General features: G+C 48.1%; 2 protein-coding genes across 13 annotated transcripts in view; one reads left to right on the top strand and one right to left on the bottom strand.

Moving 5' to 3' along the window:
- The window catches only part of Cka (Connector of kinase to AP-1), a 106,517-nt gene extending 86,084 nt beyond the window's left edge, over nt 1–20,433 (bottom strand). For 4 of the 9 annotated variants that reach the window (XM_089556974.1, XM_089556976.1, XM_089556975.1 and 1 more), the window contains exon 1: nt 20,165–20,433. In XM_089556974.1, coding sequence (XP_089413100.1) covers nt 20,165–20,371 — 207 coding nt within the window. In that variant the 5' untranslated portion in view covers nt 20,372–20,433. The remainder of the gene's footprint in view (nt 1–20,164) is intronic. The other 5 variants (XM_089556979.1, XM_089556980.1, XM_089556977.1 and 2 more) reach the window with 2 other exon arrangements.
- On the top strand, nt 19,740–24,616 carry LOC149331980 (AP-4 complex subunit sigma-1-like). 4 transcript variants are annotated; one of them, XM_089556985.1, is made up of 5 exons: nt 19,740–20,051; nt 21,147–21,306; nt 22,568–22,654; nt 23,450–23,518; nt 23,611–24,186. In XM_089556985.1, the coding sequence occupies exons 2-5, from the start codon at nt 21,169–21,171 to the stop codon at nt 23,740–23,742; spliced, it is 426 nt and encodes a 141-aa protein (XP_089413111.1). In that variant the 5' UTR covers nt 19,740–20,051; nt 21,147–21,168; the 3' UTR covers nt 23,743–24,186. The 4 variants fall into 4 exon arrangements, with proteins under 4 accessions (XP_089413111.1, XP_089413112.1, XP_089413110.1 ...); XM_089556986.1 differs by lacking the exon at nt 19,740–20,051 and adding an exon at nt 20,606–20,777 and having other exon boundaries at nt 23,611–24,190; XM_089556984.1 differs by lacking the exon at nt 19,740–20,051 and adding an exon at nt 20,606–20,756 and having other exon boundaries at nt 23,611–24,185.
- Nucleotides 24,617–27,761: the final 3,145 nt, after the last annotated feature.

The following is a 27,761-nucleotide window of genomic DNA, read 5'->3' as shown; positions in this document are numbered from 1 at the left end:
CGGCTATTTTGACGTCTGAGTGTATTTTTTTCGAGTTTAATTACACCTCATCGGTTAAATTTTCCCCACGGCAACATTTTATCCCACACTATCTGTCACGATCACACTTTCACACATTCATCTTCAGAGAACAACTTAATCGTGCGAACAAAATTGTGGACACTCTTTGCTGACGCGACAGAGCCACATAATGCTCTCGAATTAATAAAATAAAAACAAATTATGTACTGTGTATAATAATTTCTAATAAACCCAGAATTAGGCAGCACACATACCGGGCTGTACATAAAAGACGGGGACCGTCTCATAATCGCAGGGCAAATACCAGCGTCGCTTAAGCACACAAACGCGGTATAAGCTGGGTGCACAAGTGCCGCGGAAACGTATTCCACAGAAAGCCTCTGCAAATTTCTCCAGCTGCTGCCTCTTTATATTCCTACTCTTCCGAACGACCTGACATCCCACCTACGTGGCCATGCAATGCCGTGTACGCTTCTTCTAAAGAAATTGCGAGGTCACCTTGGCAACTAAAGTGTTGAGAGGCGAAAGCCGAGGACACTATGCCGTGACGACTTCCGGTGGATGTGACGTCACTCCGTTCCCGTGGCTATATCGATACAAAAATTATACATCTTTCAGAAATTTTAAGTGTTAATTATGCTTCATTAAACATTTCTCCATCTAATTTAACACAAATCCGACGTTTTACCAACCATTCTGTGACAATTTTCACTACGCCGTGACGACTTCCGGTGGATGAGAGGTCACACCGTTCCCGTGGCTATATCGACGTCTGCGTTATTTCGACGCGATTTCGACATTTCTGCCTATAATTAATTCATCTGCAGTCATCAAGCTTGGCTTCTAGGTTCATTTTTTCCTCCTCTATCTGAAGCAACCATTGGTTTTCTATCTTTTTCTAGTTCCCGAGTTAAACGCGTCTGACACGCTTTGTTAAAGGGGCTGCGAAACACTGCCTGGGGGAATACCGGCTATACTTCAGGTGGGTTCTTTATGTCACACAGATGCTGACTTAAAAAGAATTACAGGAATCGATGCACAGGAACGGGAGTTATTCAGTGAAGAAATTTCAAAATACAAGCAAACAAAACGCTGCCCTCAACTCGATTTTGGCGGGGCTTCCCACTCCTATTTCGCTCTCCCAATGACGGCACGTGGCGCAACCAATCAAAACAGCCAGCCAGAGCACGTCGCGGAAGTTTGTACTCCATGATTGCCTGCTCTCTGTGAGACTGGCAGCGTTGTTTCCATGCCAGAGCGCCCCTGGTGGTGTATTTTTATTTTACTTGCCTTGCAGGGCTTTTATCTAAGACAAACAAATTGTCTTTGTTGATATAATATAAAACGCAGACAGGTGACAAAATGTTTCTCTATTTATTCACGCAATTTGCAGTATATTTACTGTTTGTCCGGTCATCAAGCTCGCGCAAGGTGATGTCATATCCGCTGCTAAAAACCCGCCACTGTGTGGCGACACCATCAGAGCCATGAAGTTGTTTTTGGGGGGACATTAAAATATTAAAAAAACGGAATATACGCGGTGTTACCGACGCTAATAGCACCATTATAACTCACTGTATGCAATCAACAGGCAAAACAGTTAACTAAGATTGTGTTTCTGGGCCCCTTTAACAGACGACAGTATGAGCCATTAAAGGCTTCCGCCTTAATACGCGTGCTGCCTCTACCGTTATCCAGGCAGAACGCCGCAGCGATAACCAACCAGGACAAACTGCACTCTGCCGGGCAGCAACCCAAAAAAAGCAGAAGCGAGTAAGTACGGGCGGACGCTCTTTTATCAAGAGCCCTTCAACGGGTTGGCAATCCGCGTTAAAAGGGTCGACCTCGAACCGTTTTAAATAAGATGCAATCCACGGCTTGCACGTGCTATCCTCCCCTAGAAGCGCAGCCGGCAATTGACAGGGGGGAGGCGCCGCGCCAAAGAACACTGTCGCCTCAGCCAACGTCCGTGCGCCAAAAAACGCGAGCCAGCGCTCCAGTGAGCGCAATCGGAGTAGTGGAAGAACTAGGAGCGCCCGCTCGCGATATAGAGAAGCCAACGAAAGGCGATAAATGCGCTCGTTAAGAAGCCGAAGGTCGCGTCGCGGAGAGACGGAATTCGCTTCTCTCTCTCTGTTGTCGAATGCCGAACGCGATATAACCGAGATCCGGGACTGCGGCGATTAGGTCCGCGGCGAAACCGGACAAGCAAGCGACCGGCGCGCAATGTGTAGAAACGAATAGTGAGGTGTCTACAAAACCAAAACTAACCTCCTTACACCCTTCTTAACCGAAGGTATGTGCTTAATCTTTGGTTACAGACGCGAAAAAAACAAAACACAAGGCAGAAAAACGGGACGAAGCGCCACTCACAACTGATTTATTCGAAGGCGACACGCACAAATACCGTCTCACATGCAAGGAATACTGTCATCTTCAAAGTTGATATGATAGCGAACGGGTGAAAAAAATTGTTCTCAGCCTTGTACAAAGATATGGACATGTCGCTGACGCACATGTTTCCTTTCTTTGCAATAAAAAAGCTTCGATTAATTCCCTAGCCTTTCTATCTTTGCTTTTCGAGAGAATTCGCATACCGGAAAAACATGACTCACAAAAGCGTGACGGGCAGGACCTAATATGCTTAGGCATATTTGGGCATTCTTTATTTCCCTCAACGTTTCTTTCGTGTTCCCTGATTCGCTCGTTACCTGATTCGCAGTTATCAACTTGCCCAGCAAGACGCTCTTTTACGCTGTATGTGCTTAAAACATCAAAGCTTGTAGAAAGAATGCAGAATATTATTAGTGGGCAGTGATATCACATCTGTATAACTTTCTTTTCCCCGAAATTCATACTGTACCCTATGTTTTGCATATCTCTTAGCGATTGGCTACTATATTTAGTACTGTTTCATTACCTACATTATACGTCAATATACTTCATTGCGATTTGTTCGAAAATGCTCTTATTTACCGTTTTGTCAAGCCACATACGCTATCTTTGCTCGGACTAGTGAATTCAGCCCCTTGTGTATTTCGTGGCTTTGTCAGAGTGCATTATAGTTGCTATTGACCACTTGGAAACATTGGCAATGTTTTGGAAATGTGCTGCCAAATCATCTTCAAATTTTGTTGCTAAATTTTGTACCTTGTGTGAACATTATGCAGCCTTGAACTGTAGGGGCTGTCCGCGCTATTTGTGTCCGCGCTATTTGGACACAATTTCGACTTTTTTGCCTATAATTAACCAATTCATCTACAGTCATCGAACGTGGCTTCTTGGTTCATTTTGTTCTCCCCTATCTTAACCAACCATTCGTTTTCTCCTATCTCTTTTAGTTCGCGTGTTAACACGAGTTAAGCGCCGCCAAAGGTGTGACACCCTCTGCTAACGGACGACAGTATGAGCGATTAAAGGCTTCCGCCTTAATATTGCCTGCACTTTACCGCAGGAGGTTAGACCGACTACAGCAATGGTTTCGCTTTGACAAAGAGTGCGAAAGGGCAGAGTTACGCTAGACAACAAATTGGACCCACAATCTAAGCAAACAATGAGAGGTAGCAGTGGGCGAAATAATGGATGGAGACTAAGCAAAATGGGAGTGATATATAAGGGAAAGGGGGGACAATTAAAGCTGACAAACAACTACACTACCATGACAGTGACGTCAGTGGTTTACAGGGTGGTTCACAAAAACAAAGAAAACTTCGCCGAGAAAGGTCAACGAACGGCTGGCCAATGACGTTGCCTGATTACGCCGAGCGCTAATAACCCCTCTTCCGTAACGAAGCCGCGACAAAAATACCCAGGCCCAGATGGCCACACGTAATCTAATCTCGCTTTCCTGGTACCGCAACTGGCGTAGCCATGACTAATAGCGGCGCACACACACACACACTACCTCTTATCACTTTCGATGCAAATCAGCATGCGGCGACGGAAGCCAGCATCGCCAACGCGGCCGACACAGCAGCAACTAAAACATGGCTAGCGAAACAGCTGACAGGCGGAAAAGGAGTTCCGGCAAAGTAAACGCGAAAGGCTGAATATTCAAATAAAAAGCTCTCGTTTCTTGTTCTTTACGCGAAAATTCCTGCATTCAATGTCTGACGACACCGGGATCCTGACATCTAAAACAGCGCACAGACAACACAAAAACGAGAGGGGAGGGTGTCGTCACCACCGAGCGCGAAATGTCCGCAAAACAACCACAAAACTAAAAACGCCCACAAGCGAAAAGCTTCTCGAAAAATCTAACACCGAGACCAAAACAAGCGCGCAAATGTAAAAAGAAAAGCAAGCACTCCGTAGTGGAAACCCTAATCTAATAGAGGGACTCCGCACCGCGTTCGATTTCCCTCGTCCTCCCTTTTTCATGGGCGCCCGACAACACACACATCGGAAAATGGGAAGCCCGGCAAGTGTCTTCGACCTGCTGCTGCAAGCACTGCCGAGTCTTCGAACGTAGCAACGCAGGGATAGGGGCAAGGTCCCCTACGAGGAGTTGACGTTTGCGCCCGTTTCACTGAACTGACGTATCGAGACTCTCCGAGCGATGTTCCCTTCGTTAACCTCTCTACAGCAGTGAACACTTTTTAAAAAAGAAAACGCAGTTGTCAGTAACAGTCCGTTGTCCGCGCGGTGCTGTTAGTCCGCTAATCGGTCCAAGGTTGAGGAATCCCCCCCTCCCCAATCAAGGTGGAGTAATTTGTTACCAGGGAGCAATCACTCGTTACCATCCACCCAAGTGCGAAAGCTGTGACTGCTGTACAGCTTTCCTCTGTAGCCGCGTGGCTGCGCTCGGGCGGATGCTAATTAGCAATTTCTCCGTTAACCAACAAAAGCAGTAAATCAACGTTATGTTCCACTGCACTGAACAAGCCGGCTGCATCGAAATTCCTGGGCTTGCAATTTCGTCCCGTGATTAGCCTTTTGCTCAGGTAACAAAACAAAACAAAAAACTTCACCGAGGCGCCCGCCAACTACCCGCGAGGTCACGCTATATGATCAACCGTGCCGCCACTGGCTAGAAGGGCCTCCCTTTGAGGGCTGATTGCCGCTTCGTTACGGAGTTGAATCCGACTCTTCGTTACGGAGTTGAATCCGACTCTCCGTTACGGAGTTGAATCCGACTCTCCGTTACGGAGTTGAATCCGACTCTCCGTTACGGAGTTGAATCCGACTCTCCGTTACGGAGTTGAATCCGACTCTCCGTTACGGAGTTGAATCCGACTCTCCGTTACGGAGTTGAATCCGACTCTCCGTTACGGAGTTGAATCCGACTCTCCGTTACGGAGTTGAATCCGACTCTCCGTTACGGAGTTGAATCCGACTCTCAGTTACGGAGTTGAATCCGACTCTCCGTTACGGAGTTGAATCCGACTCTCCGTTACGGAGTTGTATCCGACTGTACCTATGTTTCAGAAAGCGGTGCGCGAACCTCGGGGAACTCGCTTCTTGCGCAGTCAAAACTCAGCACTTCACAACAATAGCTCAACTTCTACTGCGGCTTCTTCTCAGCGCGCCCGAGTGGCAGAAAGCGGGGACCACCGAATCACTCCACCCCGCAGCACCGGGGCAGGCAGCGCACCTGAAACAACGGAGGTGAACAGACGGATCGAATCCCGAAACGTCCCCCTATTATTGGATTAAGACCCGTCGCGCTCCTCCCCAAAGTTTCGCGCACGGTCCCGCCGTCTGCCCTACAGCCGCGGGGACAGGCGTACACCGTCGTCATGGCAACGACAAGCAAGGAAGGATGGGAGACAGGACGCTTCCCAAATGAAGCGGAACGTTTCGCCGGGATTTCGCGGCGCAGCGCGCACAGGCAGCACGCTAGGCTGCAGTCCACCCTTGCGTAGAACCGCGCCATCACCTCTCGGAACGGACGACGGATATGCCGCCACAATTTTGCGCGAGGTCGACGGGACAGCTAACAACAGATTCAGCACGGCGTTACCTTATACCGCTACCGTACGCTGCTGCTCCAAGCCACGAAAAACGCTTGCGCACAGGGCCCCAGATGAAACAAATGCACCGACACTCTAAGCAGAGAGAAAACGGGGCAAGCTGTCCTCTAGAGCACTGCCTTTGGCAAAAGGGAGTTCGCTAGAGGACAAATTACTCCATTTTTACACCCGTATAGGCGTATTGTGTTTAGGCGTATTTTAAGAGGAGCATTCTGCGCATGCGCACTACGCGGCTAGGGATGGTAGCGGCGAACGGTTAACGCTCTGTCGGTGCAATGCGGCGACAATCGGTGTCGACAATCAATGCCGATAGCGTGCCGGGGTGGAAAAGAGGCAGGGGGGGGGGGGGGGGGGGGGCATCAGGGAATATTTTAGTGCCAGCCGTATTGTGCTAAACTTAGCAACGCGCCTCACTCTGCAAAAATATACGTCGCGATCAGGATGTACTATATATACTCATGTCTCACAGCTTGTCCGCTGTGGACCGGAAGATAGCAGAGGATCCCGGAACGTCCACTGTTTAACGCGTGTTCTTGCGTGCCAAAGACAACACTGCGGCCTAGACAGGCCTGCCCTAGTGAAGAATCGATTGGAATTTCTGCCACTCGGAATTCTCACAGCGGGGATACGTCGCGTTCGCGAGCCGCGCGCACAGAGAAAGCGCATTTTCTAGGGCTCCCTTTTAGCCCAGATACCTTGTCGTCACAAGCGTCCATTGTTCTCGTCAGGTGAGAGCTACGCCCGGAGGTTATTAAACGCTCCCGAGTTATAGCGATCGCCCTGGTAGATTCGTAAATACCTTCGTAAATAATGTGTTTAATACTGGTGTCACGAAGATCTCCCTTCTCCGCAAGGTGTCGCGCCGAAAAACCGACCCTACGTATACCACACTCCGTCCCGCTGTTGTCGCGCACCAAACTACACTTTAAACAGAAAGCAGTAAGAAAAAGAGTAACCTATCATTCAGCGCACTCCTTTTCTTAAAAAAGCGCGCTATAACCCTTTCAGGCGCCATTTAAAACTGTTTCGACTGAAATCGATTCTTTTTTCACCTAAGTAGTATATATAGTCAGGCCTCAAGAAAGGTAATCTGTTAGTTTTCGAACGTGAAAGACAGCAGATAAGTTTTTACAACGATGTGGAGAATTCCGTACAAAGTGTCAGATTTGTTAGAAATCGTAACATCAAAATGTTCTCGTATGTAAGGTAAACGCCCTAGGGATTGTGGAATCGCTTTGTGTTCTGAAGATTCACATTACGCTCGAAACTGAGCGAAAACAATCGATGTTTTCACTCGTTGCAAAATCTGTCTGCACAAAAACGGCGGACAAAGTGCTGCCTAGCTCACTCTTACGTGAAATATTATTTACTGCATTCGCTAATGTTACAAAAAAGCAACTTATTTGCAACAAGAAGGGTGCTCAATTTGACTGAAATAATGAAATCACTGTTAAGTGCTCCAGTTTCTAGGAAAAAAAAGTATAAGTTTGCCGCTTACGCAATTGTGTACAAAGCGCCTGAAAGGGATAAGAGCTTATTCCCATTTTAATCTCATACAGGCATATTCGTGTTTGAAGTGTACAGTCGGGGACAAAAGTCTCCGGACCCCGTGTTCCTCAAACGAAGTTTATAGCTCTACTATCAGACAGAGGCTGGAGACCGCACTTGTGGAGATGAAAGAACAAAAATTTAACTTTTACCTCCGCAAGTGGGGTCTCCAGCCGCCGACTAATAGCAGAGCTATCGGCTTCGTTAGAGGAACACGTGTTCCGGAGACTTTTGTCCCCGACTGTACACACGTGAGAAAACCGTCGCGTCAGCGCCTGGAGGTAACGATCGCCCAATGCAGTACCTAGCCCCAAAAGCCTGGTTCAAACCGCTGGCTTTCCTTCCAAGTTCGGCGAAGGTACAGACAAAAAAGAACTCGAAAAACGAAACCGTAGGTTACAGTAAAGCGGATATAAACGACGCTTTTAACACGTTTCGATCGCCCTCAACAACCACGCAGTCTTCCCGAAATTACCCAGCGGAAAAGGAGGCGCCGGTGTCTCTGCATCCACCAAAGTTGGTAAGCGCAGCAACAACGGGAAAAGGCGCTGTGCTGTCCTCGCGTGTCTGTCCTTTCGCCCGTGTATAAAGTCGCGCTGTTCACTTTTTGTAAACAACGACAGAGGGGTGAGACAGACTCCGTCGAAAAATGGCATCCCGTCAGCGGCGTGTCACAACGAGGACTTTTCAATAATGGCGAAAGAAAAAGAAAAAAGCAGCGCAAGCTGCAAGAAACACAGAGGGAGAAGGTCTTTTTTTTTTTCCCCGCTTTCGTTCAAGTTCAGCGCGAAAACAAGAAAAGTGCGCAAAGCTAATTCGCGAACCTCAAACAAAAGAGAGAAAATGAAACGACACGCGCAACGTACAAGCCCAGAGACGTCGAAGGGCCCGTTAACCCCCGCGTACATCAGAAGCAGCAGCGCAGCAGCGGCGGCACCTGCAGCTCGTAGACACACACACTCCCATGCAAAGCGCAGCCTCCTTGAAAGTCGGCGAGACCCCCCCTCCCCCCCCCCCCCCCCCCCTCTTCCCGACAATGGCTTCTAAGCGTAAACGACCGCTTCCCCTCTACACACACACAAAAGGCGACCGACGCACGAGTCGACGCCGAAGACGAAAGCAATCAGAGCCAACCGTGGACGACTCTCTAGAAACTAGATTCTAGTAATACAGAAGCGACCAGAATGAAAAAAAAAAAAACTGCCACGCGGCCATTAACACACGCTGCAAGTTTTGAGTGCCAGCCAAAGAGAAGCTCGCTTCGGGGGCCACCCACACGCACCGGAACGGTAACGGGCGACCGTGAGACGGACGGCGTGGCTTCTTCGCTGCGGTGGGAAATTTAAATATTTGGACGGGTGTCCTTGTCCTTACATATATCTTGCACACCTGTACGGACGCCGAACAACACGAAGAAACACGCCCCACGTACCTCGCACAGCTATAGCGGTGTAATCATCATCACCATCGGCAGGACACTGCAGGGCACAGGCCTCTCCCACGCCTCTCCAATTAACCCTGTCCTGTGACAGTTGCGACCACCGTATCCCCGCAATCTTCTTAATCTCATCCACCCACCTAACTTTCTGCCGCCCCCTGCCACTACGCTTGCCTTCTCTTGGAATCCGCCTTCGCACTACGTACCCTGCCCAAGACCATTTGTTCTCGATTTCAACTGGGATGCCATCGACCCGCCTTTCTTCCCTGACCCAATATTCCTCCCGTCACTCGACGTTACCCCTATCATTTTCCTTCCCACAGCAGCAGCGGAGCGGCGCCTCAAGAAAAGCGGAATCGGTGCGACTTGGAAGCCAAGGACCCGTTATCTCTCACAGTCCGCATATCTTCATCTGGCAGTAGCAGAGGAGGAACCCTTGCAAACGACCGCCCTCGTGAGATGCGCGAAACGGGATGCGGCAAAGCGATAACCCGGGCGGACTACAGGAGATAAAAAGAGTGCGGGGGAAGCTTTCGAGACAGCGACGTCGTCCTTCCGTTCGTGAGTGAGGCTACGTGTTGTTGACACACAGATTGTCGCCGCTGATAACAGAAAAAGCTGCGCGCAACTGCCTGTTATCGAGAGGGCAGCCGTGGGACGAACTCCGGCGCCCGCTGCACTGCAAGCAGGGAAGGATGCAGGCCCGATAAAGCGGGGGGGGGAGTCATCAAAACTCCGTCCGCGCCGCTTGCTTTGCTCAACGGTCACTTCTCGGACAAGAGGCAGTGCAAACTACAAACTACAGCCGCGTTCTAACAGCCTCCACACTCTAAACGAGAATACGCCTACATGGGATTAAAAAGGGAATAAGCTCTCCTCCTCAAGTGCACTTACATTTATACAAGGAATTGCGTTCAGAACCGGGAAATCAAGTTCACTATCTACCATTCTACCATGGCAGCAAAGGGGTGATTGATTCACGGGTTTTGACAGTTTCCTATGTGGCTTGCCTCCATGATGTCATATGCTATGCAATGCAATGCTATGCCACGGCCGCTCAATGGAGGCGCACTTGGTGCGGCCCGCCGCGTCGCGCCTCAATGGCTGGGGAAGCGCGTATTGGGAGAAGTTGAAGTTTCCGCCGCTATTCTCCGCGGGGGCGCCACCACTCCGTGACAAGCCGCCGACGCGGAAGGAGTGCGCTGGCTGTGCTGGCGCGTGTTTTCGCTGTAACTACTCTGCATGACCGCGTGGTTCTGCTAGTTCTGCTTGCTTTTCATCGGTGCCTGTGTCAACAGCGTCCTAAGCGCATGCAAAACCATGCCACGCAACTGCTGCGTGCCGCTGTGCACCGCAAACGCAAGAAAAGATCCGAAGATCGGTTACCATGAGTTCCCGCAGAAGCAATGTCCGGAGTTAATTTGCGAGAGAGAAGACCGCAGTCACACCGAGGACCTCTGCAAAGCCTTTCTAACCAAACTAATGCGACCACTGCTGACTGATTTGGTAGAAAACATCAGTCTTACGGTGGAAAAAATCATACTTGCTCATAAACCGCTTTCGAGGAAAGTTCTTCGCTTGTAAAATAATCTTGAATTCCTTCGGTGCATCACGTGGCTTCAAAATAAAACGAAAAACATTGGCTGAGCCTGCTGGCGTCTGGTTGAACTGGCTGTCTTTTGTTGTTTCTTTTGCAACTGTTTGTGACAGCAGTATATTTCCTAGGGTAATCCCAAGAGTGAGGTCTCCAAAGGGCTGCGGCCGCCGGGAAACTATATGCGTGGCTGCTCGCTATACTGCTGTGTTCATTGTTCCCCGTCTTCCAAACAAGCCATGACTCAGCGCGAAAGGGACTGTCAGTCTTGGCCCGGCAACCATTTGAAATGGAGCTCCCGTTTGTCACTACCGCCAGGAGCGAAGTTCACGCAAATGGCGTTCAACCAATCGAAAATTATCGCCAGTTGACGGAAGTGTACGGAGAGTCTTGCATGGATGTTAAAAACTTCCCCAAGTGGTGTAGGAAGTTCGCGGCTGGTCGCAACGACGAAGAAAGAAGCGGGAGGCCGTCAATTTTTGATGAAACAGTCACGAAGGTCGAAGAAATGATGCAGCAATAACGGAGGATCACACTCGACGAACTCTGCATTTTGGTTCCTGGCGTTTCTAGAAGCACTATTCATAGGAGTTTAACAGCAAAGTTGAAATATCGGAAGGTGTGCGCAAGACAGGTTGCGCGAATGCTCACAGACGACCATCAACAACAATGCGTTGACTCCTCCTGCGAATTTCTTCCGCGTTCTGGAGATGAAACGGAGATATTTGCATTCTATTGTTACGGGTGATGAAAGCTAGACATTCCACTTCACGCCTGAGACCAAACAAGAATCACGTGAGTGGCGGCACTCATCTTCGCCCAAGCCGCGAAAATTCAAGCGAACACAGTCTGCCGGCAAAGTCATGGCAACTGTGTTTTGGGATCGAAAATGGGTATTGTTGGTAGACTTCTTGGCTCCTGGCGCCACAGTAAACGCGGACAGATATTGTGAGACCCTTAAAAAACTCAGAGGGGCGATTCAAAATCGCAGAAGAGGAACAACGCTCGCCCCCACGTTGCCTGTCAAACCATCGCTCTCCTAGAACAGTTTGTATAGGACGTCATCAGCCACTCACCCTACAGTCCGGACTTGGCACTAATTGACTACCACTTCTTTCCAAAGCTAAAAGAACACCACGTTGGAAGGCGCTTCACTGATGATGACGAAGTGAAAGATGCGGTCAAACGCTTCCTCAACGGCATAGTGGCGAGCTGGTATGACATGGGCATACAAAAACTGCCGCAGCGTCTGTAAAAATGCATAGACTCCAACGGCGATTATGTGGAAAAGTAGAATAATGGTGTCCCTTTTAAGGTTTGGTTTATGGATATATTAACGTCCCAAAGAGACTGAGGCTATGAGGGACGCCGCAGTGAAGGGCTCCGCAAATTTCACCTGGGGTTCTTTAACGTGCACTGACAACGCACAGCACACGGGCCTCTAGAATTTCGCCTTCATCGAAATTCAGCCGCCGCGGCCGGGATCGAACCCGCGTCTTTCGGGTCAGCAGCCGAGAGCCGTAACTGCTGAGCCACCTCGTCGGGGTGTGTCCCTTTTAAGTGATTTGTAATTTGCTTAAACTAAAAATGTCTTTCGGTTTATAAAAAAACTGCAGTCCTTAATTTTGGGATGACCCTCGTACCGGGTGGTACCCACTTGAAACTATTTCCAGCGAAAACAGAGCAACAGGCTGAACTATAATGCTGAATGTTACGACCTCAAATGTAAGTTTACAAAAAGTGCATGTTGAATAAGTGGCCCGAAATGTTGTCCCGAGTTCAAGATTATTATATGTAGTCAGTTATTACAGTGGTTGAAACGCCTGTCACCGAATCGGTGACCGCTCGGCGAAGCGCACTTCTGCCTCGATTCTCGCTGTAAACGCACGGGCGATTTGGAAAAGCGCAGTGATGGTGACATGCCGCTATAACGCTGTCAGTAGCAAACTTGCACGTGGCACCACCATAATCTGTGAAACGCAGCTTCTAAATGCTAAAATTATAGAGCGCCTACCGCGCGGACGCCTAAACAAAAGCACTGCCTCGGCCGCTGCGCGCAGCTCTCCGCCCGGACTCGTCCCGGAGCGGTGGCGCCGCAGCGGTGGCGATGAGAACTAGGCGCGATACGGCTCTTTCGGGCGACGCGACGGGCCGCACCCAGTGCGCTCTCCATTGAGCGGCCGTGGCTATGCCATATGCCTCCTTGCGTCTTCCCTTAGCGCCATTTTTCTTTCATCACAAATTCACTACAGATAACAATAAATGATAAGGACAGATTTTTATGACCGTGGGGTTCATCCGATTAAGTCCTCGGTTATCCAACCTCATCTGCAGGACCCTGAGATGTCAGGCTAGCAGGTCCCTAGGGATTAACCTATACACTAAGAGAATGAGTACACTCCACTGGCAGGAGGTCCTTCTTTCAAGGGGTATCCCCTGCTCCCTTCTTGAATTGTATCCGACTATAGTACAAGGCCCAGTCAACAGTGTCGCAACAATGTACAAAAGAACACTGTATGGATAAGAATCAGGAAAGGGATTAGACGAGGGCAGGTTTGCAACGGTCCAGCAACGCATGTTCCGCTCATCGTTATCATAACCAGCCTGACTATGCCCAATGCAGGGCAAAGGCCTCTCCTATGTCTCTGCAATAACCCTGTCTTTTGCCAGTTGCGGCCACCGTATCTCATCCGCCCACCTAACTTTCTGCCGCCCCTGCTACGCTTGCCTTCTCTTGCAATCCACTCCGTTACCCCTAAAGACCAGCGGTTACCTTACCTTCGCATTACATGCCCTGCCCAAGCCCATTTCTTCCTCTTAATTTCGATTAGGATGTCATTAAGCCGCGTTTGTTCCCTCACCCACTTCCTGTTTCTTAACTTTACACCTATCGTTTTATTTCCCGCAGGTGAGCACCGTTAAGATACAGCTGTTGTACACTTTTCTCTCGAGGTCCGATATTGGTAAACTGTCATTCATGATTTGAGAGAACCAGTCATATGCGCTCCACCCCATTCTTATTCTACTAGTTATTTCCCTCTTATGACCCCGAATAAAACAAAAAAAAAGGGTCAGTCAGCGCCGCACAGTACGAGGTTGCTTCGAATCGTCTCATCATACTTTCATCACGTTCCGATACCAAAACACCGCACTGCGGTCTGAAGATAATTTGTCGAGGACGAGGTAGCAATTTCTGGCCCGATTATAAATTGAAGCCTGCCACTTGACCCTGACGGAATGGATGCACGACACAGCGTCAGCAGCAGTGCGCAATAAAGTAGTCACGTGTAAATTTGTTACGTGACTACCGTGCAGGAGGTCTTCATAACTTTTTTTTTTATGGGGAGGGGGGGAGCCTCCGCCGCGCCGCGAAGCGGTGGCGACCTGTTGCAAAGGGTGTAGTCACCATTACCACCTACCAGCAAAGAACCGCATCCCGACAGTGCTCCTTTTTGGAATTTTTCTGAAGAATCAGCGTCGACTCTAACGCCTTAAACGTGTTTTGCTTGATCGCGGTTGCCGCCGAAGCATGGAAAGGTCGGCTCAAGTGTTATCTTTGGCCGTTTCTTCTCCGGAATAATCAAGCCGCCCTGGCAATATGAAGCAGACGCACGCCTAACGAATGCCGGCTTAGTTACTATGCGCGAAAGCGCCCCCAGCGTGCAAAACAAAAATACTAAAACGTGAGCGAGTGAACTGTTTATGCTACACAAAGGTTCGCACTGTTTTATTTTATTTCTCTGCGCAGTGAAGGTGTCGACATCGCACACACACACACAAAGGGTTAAAAAATTACACATGCAAAAGCATATGTCACTCCATCGCGTATAAGCTCGTATTTCATGACACACTGGCGAAGGGGATACGACTAAAGAATGACTAAACGTTGCAAATCGCTGAAATTTGCACACTGTCACAATGGAAGATGATTGTTTCGTCCATCAAGGCAGTCATACGTTCATTCAGTTAGTGCTCCATTCGACACATCTCTGTACTGAGTTTTTTTTTTTTTTTTTGGCGGGGGGGGGGGGGGGGGGGGGCGGGGCACAACCGTGGCGACAATAGAAGCACTATCTTTGGTGCCTTGGAAGGCTAGTATGAAATGAGGCACGAAGAATTCCCGCCGCACAGACTCTTGGTGCTCCTTTCTTCGTAACTCCGTCCGCGCCGCTTGCTTTGCTCAACGGTCACTTCTCGGACAAGAGGCAGTGCAAACTACAAACTACAGCCGCGTTCTAACAGCCTCCACACTCTAAACGAGAATACGCCTACATGGGATTAAAAAGGGAATAAGCTCTCCTCCTCAAGTGCACTTACATTTATACAAGGAATTGCGTTCAGAACCGGGAAATCAAGTTCACTATCTACCATTCTACCATGGCAGCAAAGGGGTGATTGATTCACGGGTTTTGACAGTTTCCTATGTGGCTTGCCTCCATGATGTCATATGCTATGCAATGCAATGCTATGCCATATGCCTCCTTGCGTCTTCCCTTAGCGCCATTTTTCTTTCATCACAAATTCACTAGATAACAATAAATGATAAGGACAGATTTTTATGACCGTGGGGTTCATCCGATTAAGTCCTCGGTTATCCAACCTCATCTGCAGGACCCTGAGATGTCAGGCTAGCAGGTCCCTAGGGATTAACCTATACACTAAGAGAATGAGTACACTCCACTGGCAGGAGGTCCTTCTTTGTTGCGACAATCTATAAACGAACACACTGTATGGATAAGAACTGTATGGAAAGGAATTAGACGAGGGCAGGTTTGCAACGGTCCAGCAACGCATGTTCCGCTCATCGGTATCATCCTCAGCCTGACTATGCCCACTGCAGGGCAAAGGCCTATCCTATGTCTCTGCAATAACCCTGTCCTTTGCCAGTTGCGGCCACCGTACCTCATCTGCCCACCTAACTTTCTGCCACCCCCTGCTACGCTTGCCTTCTCTTGGAATCCTCTCCGTTACCCCTAAAGACCAGCGGTTACCTTGCCTTCGCATTACATGCCCTGCCCAACTCATTTCTTCCTCCTGATTTTGGCTATGAAGTCATTAAGCCGCGTTTGTTCCCTCACCCACTCTGCCCTCTTCCCGTTTCTTAACGTTACACCTATCGTTTCCCTTCCCGCAGGTGAGTACCGTTAAGATACAGCTGTTGTACACTTTTCTCTCGAGGTCCGATATTGGTAAACTGTCATTCATGATTTGAGAGAACCAGTCATATGCGCTCCACCCCATTCTTATTCTACTAGTTATTTCCCTCTTATGACCCCGAATAAAACAAAAAAAAAGGGTCAGTCAGCGCCGCACAGTACGAGGTTACTTCGAATCGTCTCATCATACTTTCATCACGTTCCGATACCAAAACACCGCACTGCGGTCTGAAGATAATTTGTCGAGGACGAGGTAGCAATTTCTGGCCCGATTATAAATTGAAGCCTGCCACTTGACCCTGACGGAATGGATGTACGGCACAGTGGCAGCAGCAGTGCGCAATAAAGTAGTCACGTGTAAATTTGTTACGTGACTACCGTGCAGGAGGTCTTTATAACTTTTTTTTTTTTTATGGGGGGGGGGGGGGGAGTCTCCGCCGCGAAGCGGTGGCGACCCGTTGCAAAGGGTGTAGTCACCATTACCACTACCATCACAGAACCGCATCCCGACAGTGCTCATTTTTGGAATTTGTCTTCTGAAAAACCAGCGTCGACTACCAACGCCTTAAACGTGCGTTGCTTGATCGTGGTAGCCGCCGAAGCATGGAAAGGTCGGCTCAAGTGTTATCTTTGGCCGTTTCTTCTCCGGAATAATCAAGCCGCCCTGGCAATATGAAGCAGACGCACGCCTAACGAATGCCGGCTTAGTTACTATGCGCGAAAGCGCCCCCAGCGTGTAAAAACAAGAATACTAAAACGTGAGCGAGTGAACTGTTTATGCTACACAAAGGTTCGCACTGTTTTATTTTATTTCTCTGCGCAGTGAAGGTGTCGACATCGCACACACACACACAAAGGGTTAAAAAATTACACATGCAAAAGCATATGTCACTCCATCGCGTATAAGCTCGTATTTCATGACACACTGGCGAAGGGGATACGACTAAAGAATGACTAAACGTTGCAAATCGCTGAAATTTGCACACTGTCACAATGGAAGATGATTGTTTCGTCCATCAAGGCAGTCATACGTTCATTCAGTTAGTGCTCCATTCGACACATCTCTGTACTGAGTTTTTTTTTTTGGCGGGGGGGGGGGGGGGGGGGCGGGGCACAACCGTGGCGACAATAGAAGCACTATCTCTGGTGCCATAGCAGGCTAGTATGAAATGAGGCACGAAGAATTCCCGCCGCACAGACTCTTGGTGCTCCTTTCTCACTAACACAAAACAAAGTTACTCAGGGTCCTATCGCCCAACCCAACAAGGTCAGCTCCCTACAATGATAAGGGTGTGCGCTCAAGCAAAACATATCGCCTGGCCTAAAAGAACGCCTACGCGACAGCGATAAGCAACGCCTATTTCAGAGCATCGATTGTTCCAACGTCTACAAAGTGCTACAGCGCTGCAACGCAGAGTCCGACGACTTTCCGCCCTGTCCACACAGCACGCAAGGCTACGCCCCACACCCACCGTACAAAAGTAACAGGTCCGTTCCGTCTCCATATCGGGAACGACCTCACAACGCAGCAACGTCTAGTCTAATGTCTTAAAGGAATTAAGACACCCTAAACACATAAGCTTTCGTCACTACAACAACCCAATTAACGCTATATTCCGGACTGAAACATATGAACACCAACATCAAAAAATAAAATACACGAAACAGCAGGGCAGTGTGTGGCGAAACCGACACTTTTTTTCGCGGAAAAAAAAAAAAAGCGAACGCGAGCGGTTCTCCTAAAACGGAAAATAAAAACTATGGAAAAATAAAAAAGCTCAGGGGCGACAACAAAGGGCGAAATGTGGGGTCATTGCGTATGGCGGTACGCACGGGGAAATCCGAAGCCTCCCCGGTTGAAAACCGAAACTGCTCTCCGCGTACGACCGCTGCCCACGCTACCTACCTACGCTTCAGAAATAAAAAGAAAGAAAGAAAGGGAAAACAAAGACTGAAAGAAAACAAGAAAACCCACAGCTGGACTAGCACGGCAGCGCAGAGCATTACGGATCATCACTGCGGAAGAAGCGGGGAGAGGGAATGATGGTTGCACGAACGGCAGCTTCTTTCTTGCACGACAGAGCAAGGAGCTTCGGGAAAGTGTATGGGGAAGAAAGGGGGGGGGGGGGGGGGGGGGGTGCAGGCACAGCTTAGTACTGCGTCTTGCAACACCACTGCAAGCAAAACATGCGTAGGAAAGTCTGGGGGATTTTGCAACCGCGGACATGGCTACGCTTGCGTAAAATCCGGCGTAGTACAACGCGAACTGCACACCGCCGCCTTTTGCTACGACGTCGCCGATGGGAACACGGCTATCGTGGATGCAACAACTGCATGCCAGGTCGTTTGAGAGCGGCCACCCGTCGAGATTACGACAGGCACCCGCCTCTTAAGAACAATAAACGCGATAATGGAACCGGATGGAAAAACGAAATACGGGCGTCTGGAACGCAGCGAGTACCGTTATTCTCCAACCTGGTACAGCGCTTCTGAAAAATAAAGCCATTTTTTTTTTCGTTCTAGGTTACTATCCGTTCGCGCCTAGGTGATTTACAGTGAGCTGCAAAGTCGGCGGAAACTAAACTCGATACATTAACTCGATCGCCGTCAGTAAAATAACGTAACGAAACGACGGTGACACGGTTTCGCTGATTTATACGACAGCCAGCGAATAGAAAAACTGCATCCACAGCGTCGAATGAAGGACGCTATGCGATGCAGTCACCAGCAGCAAGGAACGGTACGCGACCAGGAAGAAAAACAAAACAAAAACGCGAACCCGTCCGCTAACACGGCACTTTGCAGAACACGCTGCATGCAGTGGGGAAGCATACTACAGCACCGCCATCACGCAGACGGCAAGAACCAATAGAGCTAGCCTATGCACTTCCCCGCCACCGTCCCTCGCGCTCGTGACATCGTTTCCTGCAGGCAGCAGCAAAGCAGAAGCAAGACAACAAAAAAGGCGAAAGACAACGCGATCACCAACACACCACCGCCGTTGCAGCAGCAGCTCCAGCGAGCGAGCGGCGCTGGGAGCTCGCGTTTTTTCCTCCAGCATACCTGGCGACGGCGACGAGACCGCTCTCTCCCCCTGCACGCTAGGCTACGGACACGGAAGCGGCCAGGATACACGAAAACGGAACAAGCGACGACGACAACAGTGCAAGCAGGGGTGCGGAGAAAGAGGAAGCCATTTGAGGCAGCATCATTGGGCGCTTCCGACATGCACAAAAAAAAAAGAAAGCCGCTACCATCCGCACTTCCTGGGAAGCACGGACGCGTCGCTGTAGAGAATTTCGCGGGGGTCACAACTACGAACCAAGCGGTAGTAGTCGCGCGGGTGTACAAACTAGACCCGCATCAAAATACCAAAAAAGAAAGCGTCGAGCGACGGCGCTGGAACTGGGCTTCCCAAACAAGATCGCATCGCCGGGATTCTTCCGATAATCGCCGCCGACGCAGGCGAAAGACGAGAGATGGTGTGGGCGCGGACGGAGAAGCAGACTGCGTGCGCCGAGGTCTAGGCCATCCCCGAGAGACCTCCGCAATCGTGGGTACTACGAAAGCGCGAAGGCCAGAAGAAATAGAAAAAGAAAGAAACGCACGATCGGCGCGGCCTAGAACGGGCGCCGTAAAGCACGCAGGGCGCCTTTTAAAAGGGTTAAACGACGACGGGAATGGCATCTGGGCGAGTGAGGGGAAGAAAACAATAAGCAACAAAAACTGGAGCAGGCGCGGACGCAACAGCGCTAACCTTGGAAGCACAGCTAGCAAGCAGCGGCCGAAAGCTAACGGGCTTCCGTCGATGAGCAGGACAGCACGTCCGGTCGCCCGCATCCTCCACGTTTTCGAACGTGGAGGAACGTTGCGACGTTCGCGTACGGTTGTCACATTGCGACACAAAGAAGAGCACCGCGAGCGAAACAGCCGAGCGGGATGCTTCGCACGAGAGAGAGCTAGCTCATCCCGGCTCTGTGCCCGAGCCTGCGAAGCGCCCGACAAAGGAGCGTCGACGGCGAGCTCCTCAGGCGCTCCCGGGCGCACGGCGAACGCCCCGATTGCGTCCTGTCGGCCTCGTCGGGCTCGCCGCCGACTCGCGGACACGCTCCCGCTGCGCTCCGACGCGCTTTGCGCTCTAATTCGGCCGTTCTCGACGTATTTTAGGCCTAAGGGAGCGAATAAACCTGAGCGCCATATTGCTTTTTTAAGCCAGCGCTAGCCATTGCCAGAGGCACAAGGCAGTTCGGTTTGTATGAAAAAGCGGCGTTCCGGGAGCGCCCGTCGGACGCCACGGACGCTGTCAACCGTCGGGGACACGGGTAAGTACTCCTCCGGTCGCACAAGCGCGGGGCGCGGCGCTGACAGGGCGTGCGGAGCCACGCGCAAGGGGGTGTTCGGAAGCTGGGCGAAACAGGCAAAGCGTCGCACTCACTTGAAACTCGGCCCGTTCGACGTCCCACTGGGCCCTCTCCATTTCGAAGCGGGCCCACTCGTGCTGTATGAAGTGTAATATCCCGGGTATGGAGTACTGGGGCCTCTGCGCCGGTTCTTCTTGGCTCATCTTGGCGTTCATGCCCATGGGGCCCCCCGGCGGCCCCAACTGACCGGTGTGATTCGGCGTTGATGAGACGTCGTCCATGGTATATCAATGCATGGTCGCCATTTACATGGACCAGCCGTGGCCGACGACGTCACTCGGAATGCCGGGATACATTTTCCTCTGGGTGTTGACGTCACTTCGCTTCTGTTTGCTTCCGGTGGGGAGAGATGGCGCAGCGAGCGCAAGCGTCGTTTTAGTTGCTGCTGTTTGGTGGCGCTGCGCAATACACCTACTCAGACAACGCAGCAGTTTATCTATCCGCTGTTTTTGTTGTTTTGTGGCTTGAGCTGGTCATTGGGCCTTGTTTTCGATGTGCTGTTTCTTCAGTGTTAATAATGCTTCTAAATTTGATTCGTTTTGCTGCTAGCTCTGCAAAACCCTGTAATTCTCTTTGTAAATCCTGGAATGGTACTGCATGAGGAGGGTACGCTGACGTCAGTGAAAAGTATATTTTCTTGTACTTCGAAGGACTTCACCCATGTTACCCTTATGACCTCTTTGCAGTGTTTTGACAATGCCTTGGCCACTATCGCGCGCAGTTCAAACCTCGTGAGAGTAGCATCGTGCATGACTTGTTAAATATTTCTTGTCGCTTTATCGGGCGAATCACTGCGAGGTAGTGAAAAGCACTCACAAAGTGCGCAACTAAAGTTCAACTATCCTGAAAGTGCGTTTTGCCGCGCTAGCTGTGGGCCTGCTGTGCAAACAGCTTGTCAGGGGAACGAAGGAAGATCGTCGTTAGTCACTCGTCGCGGAATGTTTGCGAAGAAAATCTTAGTTTGACCGCTGCTGTTTTCTTTTATCTTATCTGTAGCCCTTGGACGCAAGCTGGAGATATGTACAAGTTCCTTCTCATCGCCAACTATGAGCAGCGACTTCGCTACGCCTACTACTTTTATCCAGTCGACAAGGCAAAACGGCCTTCGCTGGAAAGCGCGCTTATTCAGAAGTGCCTTTCCAGAAATCAGAACAGCGTGAGTAGTTGTTGACTATACCAGACAATTTTTTGTCAGGTGACGACAAGACCACGTCCTAGGAACATTACTTTTGAAATATTGCGCCAGTTTTTTTTCAAAGATACAATTTCAATGGATGTTTTAGATCTTGTTGCTTACAACAAAAAATTTTTGTCACATTTTCGTTTTTGTGCTTAACTGAAATTTTATTTTGCTGTAATCAAGATGCTTCTGCTTAGTTTTTGTTTGGAGGGCCTGCACATACATATGCAGCTTTGTCCAGCTGACCTATTCGCAGTTTTTTTTTTTTTTTCCTTTGTCGGCTTCCAGTGCCATGCAATATGTGATTTGAATAAAGCATTATTGTATGGTTTCGCAACCCGTAATATGCAGGGTGTTTTACTTCAGATTTTACACAATTGTCGGTGCTGTGGCCAAAAAAAATTTGGCGACATCACGCCAAAATACATGCGCTTTCACGAAGCTTGCTGGCAAAGCAGCCTCTCCAGAGCACGTAACTCGTCGAAATAGAGCCAAAATTTGTTAGGCCACAGAGCCGAGTCAACCCTGTTTCCAAAATTCCAAAAACTGATATGAATATTACTTACGTTGTGCTACACGCCTTTCAGTAATTAACGAGCCGAGCAGTAATAGTTAAACAGTTAACTATTCAGTATTAGTTAACCAGCCTGCTAGTTAGCACGTCTCAGGCGTGTTCTGCTCTGCTATGCCAAATAAAACTCTCTTCAAACTCAAAAAGCCTATTTTTAAAAACTGTATAAAGTCCTGAGTGAAACACCCTGTAATAATTAAGATCATGTGTCCCTTAGCCTGTTATTCTTTATTATCGTTAGCGTCTAAGCTCCAGATTGTTTTGGAAATTTTTCTTTATTCTTTTCCTTGCAGTGGAGTGTAGAATTGAGCATCGCAACATCTTGCTAGGGTGTACATAACCAATAAATGGTTTCAAAAAACAAAACAAAAAATTCAAGCTGAAAACCTCGCTGAATGTCACTGTTGATGTGTGTTTGGCCTCATATTATATTGTCACGTAGTGGTGTCACGTAGATTCGCGACAATATGCCTGCAAAAGATATGGAGCGTTTCAACAAGGGAAGTCAAAGATGCTCCAGCAAAGCATAGGCCATAATTTGTATGCATGCTTCAGGAACACATGCACTTTGTGAATGCAGATTTAATTAACAAGCTCGCCAAATATTGCAGTTGAAATAGTGAACATGAAACTACAAAAAAAGTGTCTTTTAAATTTCATTTGCAGTGCTCATTTTTCCTGCACGATGGTTTCAACATTGTGTACCGCCGAATAGGACAGCTCATTTTCATCATTGGCACAGACGATGATGAGGTAACCTTTTTTAGTCACACTTGATTGGCCGCGATGTAGTTACAGCATGCAACTTGATTTTTCCTTTAATCAACTGTTACATAAAGTTAAATTCTGTTGTGATGTTATACAGGCTTGGCTTAGTACAGAAACATTTTTACATTAAATGGTAAAAGTTCGAAGCTAAACTTTATAATATACCTGAAAGGTACAAACTAAGCGTAATTAGTAAACTTCATGAATTTGAAAATAAAGTCAGTATCAGAGTATAGAAAAAATATATGAGAACTATAATAACAATTATGCTGCAAGACACAAGAAACTGTGCATCCCTGCGTGACTTGTTAGGTAATATATTACCCCAGAAATGAAAAAAAAAAAACGTATATGTTTATGTCCTCACACTTTAACCTTCCCAAGCAAAAGAAAAGTAAGATTCACTAACTTTGCTGGGTTTTGATCAGTCCATATGCAGAGCTGTTTCATGTAGTAGTGTGAAAAGAAAAATGAAAAGCTTGATGCAGTTATCTAGGCTCTCTTAGCTTTGATAAAGGTATGAGGTGTGGCTTAACAGGTCTGAAGAATGAGAGTAAATTTGGAGACATTTCTAATGAAAGATTTAATATATGTGTAAGCACATAGGGACAAACGCCGTAGTCTCCACTTGCCTATTCCAGATTAGATAACAGGAGCGTGGCATGATTGGGCCGCTATGCATCAAATATATACTGGTCTAAATAGTCAACAGAATGCTGAGTCTTAATTATTTACATGCACTAAGCTACAGATGTGACATTTAGAGTTTGTTTTTTCCAGAACAATCTTGCAGTCTATGAGTTTGTACGAGCATTTGTTCAAGTCCTGGATGCCTACTTCTCTGGAGTGGTAAGTGGTGCCACCTGGGCAGATTTACAAAACTATATCACGCAAGATTCACTCACAATCCCTGCTTCGCTCTTTTTTTTTTTTTTTTTCAGACTGAAAAGAAAGTATCCTTATCCGGTTCAGTGTCCATATTGAACAGTTCCGAAATAATCTCATGTTCTTCCTCGCATTCAGCGCTGCGACAGGCATCATGCACTTTGGTTCAACTTTTTTCCTTGCTTTGACAGCTGTTATAATGCAGCACAGCATACTTGAAAGTAATAAGGGAGTAATTTCTCATTGACACCCACTCAAGTGCAGCCATATGGCTACAGTCTACTCCACCTCGAGGGGAGTAGAAATTTACTCCACCTTGAGAGTAGAAATCTACTCCACCTAGGGGGAGTAGAAATCTACTCTACATTGGGGGATTTCCCTAAACATTTGACCAACATGTGAAAGTAGTTCTTTAGGCAGCAAATGGCAAAGGAAAAACACTAAAACTGATAGCGAGTTGCATAAGAATATACAGGATGTGTTATGCACACTGATGCTATTGAACTCCAATTCTACGCAGCCTGTATAGCATCATGAACAGAAGGCAATGCATGCAATACAGTGCTTTGCTGCAGCTCCTAAGGAACCGGTGTTGCTTTCACTAACTACACATTCTCAAGTTGCATGAGCGGGATGAGCATGGAGCCTAGTGACGTGACATCTCTGGATAGTTTAGTCAGTCTTCTGCTGCCTAAAAACTCACATTGTTGTTTCGAATGGTGAACATGCATGTCTCAAACAAGCCTTGACTGTGCACAACACCAGATTGTCGCCGAGTTCTACAAGCTTCACCTCGTCCTGCAGCAGATGGTCAGCAACGGAACAGTGTCGGAGACAAACGTGCAGAACGTGCTAGAAAGGCTGAGAGCTTTCGACAGCGCGTGAACACACCCGCCGTCGCTCACAGTCATCACTGCTTGGACACAAGCCTACTATACGATGGACTCGAGGGAAGGAACAAATGCATGGAGCCATTTCATTGTTTATAGGCTTCAACTGTGGAAGCAAGCAAACAGATGTACAGATACGCACACATGAACTGATAGATATTTTTGCATCGCATCTGCTACCACATTTTTTGCTCATTGTTGCAGAAGGGGTCAAAAGTTCATTGGCCAGACGTTGGCCAGCTTCTTAATGAAGCGTTCCATTGTTTCCACGACAGATAGTTGGTAAACACACAAGTGAGTAAATCACACGTGAGCAGTTTTTGCTAGGGTATGCAGAGAATCAGGTGGAGTGGCAGGTGCAAGTGATTTGCAAGCCTGCTAGGATACAAGGGCTGGTGAGGGTATGCAGGGTTGGAAGCAGCCGCTGCGTGACAAACGTAACTAGAGATTATACGGAGAGTCCTTTCCTTCTGGCTGATGATCATGGAAGGGCATCTCAGCTGACGTGTCTGAAAATACCCGCTAGCACATGCAAGATAATCTATTCATTTCACTGGAACCTATTGGTTTCATTGTCACAACTTTTAATTGCACCGAACATCATTATGGAATGGCCACAATGCACTAATTAACCAAAATGCTTAAACTTTACTTAATACATTGAACTGCTTCATAGCAGTGCAATTCTGAAGGGATTTAATATTAGTTCAATTTTTCAAAAAGTGAATCTACTACAGCGGAATCTGCTAAATTTTAACTCGCTTAAGAATAAGAATGGGGTGGAGCGCATTTAGCAGGTTCTCTCAGGTCATGAATGGCAGTTAACCAATATCCCTCAAGAGAAAAGCATATAACAGCTGTATCTTACCGGTACTCACCTATGGGGCAGAAATGTGGAGGCTAACAAAGATGGTTCAGCTTAAGTTAAGAACAACGCAGCGAGCTACGGAAAGGAAAATGATAGGTGTAACGTTAAGAGATCGGAAGCGGGCGGAGTGGGTGAAGGAACAAACGCGGGTTTAATGGTATCCTAGTCAAAATCAAGAGGAAGAAGTGGGCTTGGGCAGGGCATGTAATGCGCACGCAAGATAACCGCTGGTCCTTAAGGGTAACGGAGTGGATTCCAAGAGAAGGCAAGCGTAGCAGGGGGCGGCAGAAAGTTATTATGGGGGTGGACGAGATTAAGAAGTTTGCGGGGATAGGGAGGCCGCAGCTGGCAAAGGACAGGGTTAATTGGAGAGACATGCGAAAGGCCTTTGCCCTGCAGTGGGCGTAGTCAGGTTGATGATACTGAATTAGAGCTGAAGTTTATTCAAACAGGCTCATAAGACCTGTCAGCATCAAGTGCATTAGAAAGGGTCCCATTTATTAATTCCGCATAATTCAAAGAAATTTCCAGTTCCCTTTTAGTGAACTGTATTTGCCATGGCTCAGTGAATGTGCACTAATTTGAGACATGAAAGAAACTTAATGGAAAAGAGCACGACAGTGCTTAAATATTCCTCATGGATGCTGCCGAAACAGTCGCGAGTCATTTGAACCAAGCCATAGTCTTGGCAGCTACATGTTCACCACTGCCAACGCACACATGTGGCGACTTCTTGCATGCTCCTATCCGGACAGCTCTGTTTCTATTTCTCTGTACATGATCCAGGCCTGTAACAGTAGTGAAACCGCCGCCGCGGTGGCTCAGTGGTTATGGTGCTCGGCTGCTGACCCAAAAGACGCGGGTTCGATCCCGGCCGCGGCGGCTAGAATTTCTTTGGAGGAGAAATTCTAGAGGCCCGTGTACTGTGCGATGTCAGTGCACGTTAAAGAACCCCAGGTGGTCGAAATTTCCGGAGCCCTTCACTACGGCGTCCCTCATAGCCTGAGTCGCTTTGGGACGTTAAACCCCATAAACCAAAACCAACCTAAACCAAGTAGTGAAACCACTACGAATGGCAAATGTGAAAACAAAAGCAAAATGCCCCATTTATGCACTAACAAAGCCTCGTTCGCTTCTTCATTCTAGAAGACGCAAGTAGTGAGAACTTCAGCCCTTGTAACAACCGAACAGCAAAAGGGCACACACTTTTCACAGGCCATTATGGCACTCCCAGGTACTGAAAATAGCTGAAACACGGCTGAACGCTGTCGTGAAAGCTGAGAAAAATCAAAATGTATCTGTTTCGGTTTGGTTTGGTTTATGGGGTTTAACGTCCCAAAGCGACTAAGGCTACGAGAGACGCCGTAGTGAAGGGCTCCGGAAATTTCGACCACCTGAGGTTCTTTAACGTGCACTGACATCGCACAGTACATGGGCCTCTAGAATTTCTCCTCCAAAGAAATTCCAGCCGCCGCGGCCGGGATCGAACCCGCGTCTTTTGGGTCAGCAGCCGAGCACCATAACCACTGAGCCACCGCGGCGGCCGTATCTGTTTCACTTTAAAGAAGTGGCGACACCAAATTTTTAGGGAGTTTTTTTTTTTCTCTTTGAAACAGTGCGCAAGACAATACAGTATATGAGAACCACGACGTAGAATTCACCTGTGCCAGCTGACTAGTTTAAAACAATTTTTTTTCTCATGCTGTTTTGGTTTCAACAGCCAAACAATGGCTGTGATGTAAGAGACAAGTTGCGCCCACATGAAGCATACAGAACTGCAATAGTGTTGCCGCTTGTTCATTTTTAATCTTGGGCAGGCTTTCATCAGAGTTGGATGTGATTATTTGGCTGTTGAAACTGAAACACAGAAAAAAAAATTAAATTATAAATTATTTACCACTTGTTGGTGCAATCCGCATGGCTGTCAGTGTTTTCTAATTTGCTGCGCAGAATTCCAAAGAAAGAATATGCAGCTAAAATTTGGTGTCTCGACTATTTTATTAAAATTTTTACCATTTGTTCTATTAGTACGGAAGATTACCTAACAAGCTAGACTCAAGCTTCTGATACGTAAGTGACCACAATGAGACCTTCCTTTTCTTGTATGTTCACTTGCAAACAAAAATAGAAAAGTGTGAAGTGTCCCTGCCTTGCGTCGCTGAATAACGTGCAAATGTTTGTGGCTTGTCTCAAAATGGTACGAGCTATGTGATGTAAAAATGCTACACAGTAAATGTTGATCATGATATGAACCAAAGTCTCCTGTTCCATCTGCCAGATCTGCTACATATTGCAGCAAGGCCTTAACATGTTGTATTTGGATCTAGAGTACAGACACACCGCTTAGTTATTAAAATAAACCTTCAACTTGCATTTCTGACATAGAGTATGCACAATCGACAAAATTTTTGCGGGACATGGGTTCATGGAAAAGGGAATTTCTGCAGGG

Source organism: Amblyomma mixtum, chromosome 8, assembly GCF_055824585.1.
Source record: "Amblyomma mixtum isolate Tamu chromosome 8, ASM5582458v1, whole genome shotgun sequence".
In the NCBI taxonomy this organism is placed as follows: Eukaryota; Metazoa; Arthropoda; class Arachnida; order Ixodida; family Ixodidae; genus Amblyomma; species Amblyomma mixtum.
Note: the sequence above shows the minus strand (reverse complement) of the source record. Positions and strands in the feature narration are given on the sequence as shown.